The sequence below is a fragment of the Cornus florida genome, unplaced genomic scaffold (genome assembly GCF_030987335.1).
Source record: "Cornus florida cultivar Cherokee Brave unplaced genomic scaffold, ASM3098733v1 CherokeeBrave_3.0.0_Hap2_Chr01, whole genome shotgun sequence".
Classification (NCBI taxonomy): Eukaryota; Viridiplantae; Streptophyta; class Magnoliopsida; order Cornales; family Cornaceae; genus Cornus; species Cornus florida.
Genome location: NW_026775571.1, coordinates 114,879,174 through 114,884,681, shown reverse-complemented (window position 1 = coordinate 114,884,681; position 5,508 = coordinate 114,879,174). Strand labels below are relative to the sequence as shown.

Below are 5,508 nucleotides of genomic sequence, written 5' to 3'. Positions count from 1 at the left end.
ATTAATTAAATAAGTCGGCAAGATTATTTAAATGGAAATGACGTAAGACCAAGAATTCATTCCATTGGTTAAATTTCAGCAATTCATTATAGAAAGTGATCATTTATAAATGAAATAAGAACCATTTATACAATTATACAAAAGAAATCGCTATGTTAGTGTTTTTTTTTTCTTTTCTTTTCTTTCTATTTTCTACTTGACCAATATAAATTAGGTGGTTAAGTCATTTGAATCTCACCAGCGCTCTCTGGAGTTCGCTTAATTTTCCTTTTCAATAAATATAGTAGAAAGCAAATGGTGGAAGTGGCTGCATAGATTACATAGAGGCCTAAGAAGTCCTCAATGTTCAAGCTATCATTTTCTTCGATAGTTCGAGACTTCAAACACTCCGAGGAGGGAGTAAACAACTGTTTCTCTAATTCTTTTATCTTCCCATTTTCTGATAGTTTAAGAATGGCTTTAGAAACATTAGCAGCTAATGTAGAACCTTTTTGAAAGACCTGCACAGAAAGCATGAACAATAATTGAATTACAATCAGTTATCCCAAATGTATTAACGGAATTGTCATTCTCGATATATATATATATATATATATATATATATATATATATATATGCATAGCTAAAAAAAATAAAAAATTGTCTGAAGTATGTTTTTTTTTTTTTTTGGTGTAGCAAATAACTTGGAGATATTAGAGAATGAAATGAGTGGAAAGGGTTCCATTCGCTACTACTCACAAAGCCGAATCCTCCAAATCTTCTGGTGAATGATCCATTGCCATACGCATACTGGTTGCAGTGTTTGTTGACAAAAACTCTGGCATAAGGAACTTCAAGAACTGCTGCTTGAATCCTGCCATTCTTGAATGCAGTATGGAACTCACTTTCGCTGCCGATGTCGATGATGTTCCCTGGTTTAAAAAGCTGATCATCCTCCAAGTACTTCCTAACAAATGCAGCACCATCGCACCCCACTGTTGCATTTGTTGTCTTTATCCACTCGATATCTCTCACTGGTGACTGGAGTCTTGAGAAGGTGAGCATTGAAGTGAGGCTCGCAGCGTAGCTTTCTATTAAGATCAACACCACAAAAAGCCACACCACGATCACGGTTCGAGTATAGTTACTTTTAATCTTCTCCCCTTCAAAATCAAAAATAAAATTTTATTCGTATATATCCATATAAGTAGAAAATTATTGGGATTTCATTTCTTTGCGTATATGCAATTATATTTATAAGTATTTACTTCCTAATTGGGCTAATGGTAGCATCATGAAGTCTATTTTCTTTGAAATCTCTCCAAATCGGGGAATGCTATTGGATATTTATGTTCTTAATTATTAAATAATAATAATACTTTTCACCACCTATGTGACATATTATAGAGTGACATGTGTCCATTTTAATTTAAAATATGTAAATATATATATATAAAGGAAAGCATTTAGTACAAATAGGTCCTCATAACCTTGCCTCCAAAAAGCCTCCTAGTGAGCATTTAAGTGTGTGAGAGAGAATTTACCTAAATTGAAAAAAAATTAAAAAACTTAGCTTGCCTCCAAATCTAAGCATAAATAAAATGGTACTGTTAATTCTCTGATTGCCGTTTAACTTGATAATATACTTACTGTGAGCAAAGAACAGAGTAGAGAAGGTGAACCAAAGCACATTGCCAAGTTGTTCCTTCCATTGGCCACTAATTAATTCTTGATTGGAACGTTGCTCCAAGAACCAAACTATGAACATTGTGGAGAAGAAGATTGCCCCCGTTGCCACCCACATTTTCATGGTGAAAGGCTTCAGAAACAACCATGCTTTCGAAGCTTTCTTCACTGGAACTACTATAAGCAAACCTGACTCGATAAAAGGTACTGTAAATTCCACTTGGTCCCAACGCCTAGTTGTTATCGTTATGTCACCAACAGCAGCAGCATAAGTCTTCCATCAATTTTTATCGACAAGTAGAAAACGAACATATCAGCAACACATATATAGTTGGAAGGGCAGGGAAAAAAAATTGAATTGAGAATATTATAAAAAATAAAAAAATTAAAAAAAAGCCCATTTCTTCGTTTGTTTATTTATTTTTTTAATCTTTCATCCAGATAGGTTGTAATACATTCAAAATCAAATAGCGATTTCTCATCACCCCAATAAAGTCACATTTGGATGGTCAGGTTAGAACTAATAAAGGTGCAACTTGTATACTCAACTTGAAACTAAATGGCTAACAAATTAATTAATTAAATTGACAGATGTTTGAAAATGATCAAGAGATCAGGTGATGTGTGATTACCTTGTTATGAACCGATTCAATCAAATCATTGTAGCTTCCATTGTACCGTTGAAATTCAGTAGTAGACGGTAGATCATATATATGATCCTCGTCCTCCAAAATCCTTTTCACCTCCTCATAAACACTGATACAAAAACCAGTAAACCCCTTCTCATCTCGGCTGAGGAATTCCTTAAAAGAGACTATACCAGGAACTGCAATATTCATTGGCCTCAACACCTCCGCGAAACCAGCCAAAATTTTAGTGGTACTAGGGCTATCTGAGAACCCTAACTCTGATGACCAAAAGCCAAGGTTATTGTTTTCCTGATTGCCAATGTTCACTATACTAAATTTTTGGGAGCTTGAAAGTCTTCCCACTTCAAATCGCAATTCTCCACTTAAACCTGTGAAGTTGCTTGATAAAATACTTTCCAACATTTTTGAGGAATTCATTTTACCAGCTGATTTCACTATCGCCTGTACAATAGTCATAATGCTATCATAAGCTCGTAGCGCATGAATTCCAGGCTCAGTGTTATCTTCCTCAGGATAATATAATTGGAAATTTTGCTGAAACTGCTCATGAAAGTGTTTGAAAGAACTGCTATTTTCAGAATAGTAGGGGTTGATTCCAAGAGTACCTTCCATGGCAGAGACAACAGGAGGGCTGACAGAATTCAGAAGGCTTCTGGTGGTGTCTGCAATTATCCACACCGAGTCCTTTCGCATAAAGCTCATCTTCTTCGCTTCACTGAACAAAAGATTTGTCAGCGGTAATGATGACTGTAGAAAAATAAACACCCTAGATTTTGTGGTGCTTTCTAACTTAGACAGCTCCTTATTTATGGACTGCTGAGGATTTGATAGATCAGAAAATGGTGGAAGCACCAGATGATAGTCTATATCCGAGCCAACATTTTTAAGGGCCTTGGACAACAGGGTTAGCTTCCCGGGATCACCACCGTGGATGTCTTCTTCGTAGATGGCTACAACACTTTGCCGAGTGAAGGATTGAACAACAGCTGCAATGCAATTCATTTGTTCGGAGTCATCAGTAACCATTTGCACCAAGAAAGGCCATCGAAGTTTCATCAATGGAGGTGTAATAGCAGCGGATGCAAATGAGAGAACTGGGACTTGAGCTCGGGATCCGATGTCTGCCACTAAAGCGGCTTCCTCCCATGTCTCCATGCCCATAATCACTTGGACTTGTTTCTCCTTAATCAGCTTTTCAGCTGTAGCAAAAATACGAAAACCCCATAAACATTAATCTATATAAATACACTCCCTTATTACATTCAATTATATACTAGGAAACTGCTTCTTGAAACGAAAAAAATAAATCTAACTAAGAAATAATATTAATTAGATATATAATTCCATGTGAGTCTACGTATTCATGAATTAAGCTACTTACCTATATATTAGGGCAAAGTACAGAAAACTACCCTCGACTTGTAACTTTTTTCAATAAATCTTCCTCGTCAATTTTTTACCAAAAAACCCCCCTTCAACTTGTAGCCATTTTCAATAAATCTCCCTTGTCCAATTTTTTACCAAATAACCCCCCTCAACTATCTAAAGGGTGTAAAAGAGTTGATATTTGGACCAAAATGCCTTTTTATTTAAATCTTAATTTTCCCGAACTTCAAAAATTCATATCTCACAAACCGTACATCCAAATATTGCAAGTAATATATGCACGAAAAGCTTATAAAACAAATATTCAAGATATATAAGATTTATTTAACAAAACTTCAAAACTAAAGAGAAATAGACAATCTAAAAATCTACTATAACAATTTTATTTTATTTTATTTTTTATAAAATACTCTGGTTATTTGAAAGAAAAATTTCAAAATTATTCACTTTCATATAGAGCATAACATATAAAAAAATTAGCCCGGCCGAATATTCATTTTTATATTTTTTAAACAGCGAGTCTATAAAAGAATGAAAATACTTTGACGCAAAATATGATATCTCATGAAATTGATCATTATTGGGGTTAAATTTTTTATATATTCGGCTCCATATGTAAATGAATAATTCTGAAAATTTTCTTACAAATATCTAGAGTATTTTATTTATTAAAAATAAAATAAGATTGTTGGAGTAGATTTTTAGATTTCCTATTTTTCTCTGGTTATGAAGGTTTGTTGTACAAATCTTAGAATTCTGGAATCCTTATTTTATAAGCTTTCCGCACATATATTATTTATAATTTTTAAATGTACAGTTTGTGAGATATGAATTTTTGAAGTTCAGGAGAATTAATATTTAAATAAAAGGACATTGTGGTCCAATTATCAACTCTTTTACCCAAAGTTGATGGGGGTTCTTTGGTAAAAAATTAGACAATGGGGATTTATTGGAAAAATGATACAAATCGAGGGAGATTCTTTGATAAAAAAAATAGGCAAGGAGGTTTACTGAAAAAGGCTACAAGTCGAGAGGGATTTTCTGTATTTTGCCCTATATATTATATATATCATTCCAGACGCATGTACATAACTACATATATATATAAATCTATGCATATGGTTCAGGTACGATGACTTGATTGGCGGAGAGAATTTCAGAAAAGGCAAAGAAAATAACTAATTACTAACCAGCATGAGCTGATCGGATGGGGTCAGTGCCAGAATTTCGAAAATGAAGAGAGAGCTTGTGAAGTTTGAACTTCTTGTTGAAGTTGTGAAGTGCTATTTTCATGACCATCTTTTGTTCTTTGCCGATACGAGAATCAACATCAATGATGGCACCGATTTGTATAGTTACTTTGTCAGCTTCAGCAATGAATCCATGAGAAAGAAAAAGAAGGAAGGAGATGAAGACATGAAAAAACAAACAGGTGGGTCTGCAAGTAGCAATATTCAAGTTGGAGATGAGTGGTAGGAAAGTCATTATTTGCTTTAAACTCATAATCTATACTGGATGGATACCGTTATTCCTAATATATAATATAATTATATACATGTATAAAACATTGTTAGAAAGAGATGTGAGGTGAAATATCGGCCTATGGTCCAAGCATAAGACTTATTCCACATGGCTACAAAAGTCGCTCGACATGTGGAAATTAGCCAAATAAAGATTGGGTCTCGGTTCATTTAATTTGGAAAATTAAAATTACGATTATATGGTATATTCAGCTGAGAAATGGATTCAGAATATTTTGAAAAAAAACAGGGGTATCCCACGAGTATATTCCCTGTCTAACCAATCA

General features: G+C 34.0%; 1 protein-coding gene across 2 annotated transcripts; it reads right to left on the bottom strand.

The window, feature by feature from the left end:
* On the bottom strand, positions 1–5,199 carry LOC132315700 (glutamate receptor 3.5-like). 2 transcript variants are annotated; one of them, XM_059814062.1, is made up of 5 exons: positions 4,892–5,199; positions 2,298–3,514; positions 1,630–1,939; positions 739–1,142; positions 1–500 (listed from the first exon to the last, which is right to left on the bottom strand). In XM_059814062.1, exons 1-5 carry the CDS (start codon positions 5,184–5,186, stop codon positions 219–221), a joined length of 2,508 nt encoding a protein of 835 aa, XP_059670045.1. In that variant the 5' UTR covers positions 5,187–5,199; the 3' UTR covers positions 1–218. The 2 variants fall into 2 exon arrangements, with proteins under 2 accessions (XP_059670045.1, XP_059670052.1); XM_059814069.1 differs by having other exon boundaries at positions 739–1,070.
* Between the last annotated feature and the right edge of the window lie 309 nt (positions 5,200–5,508).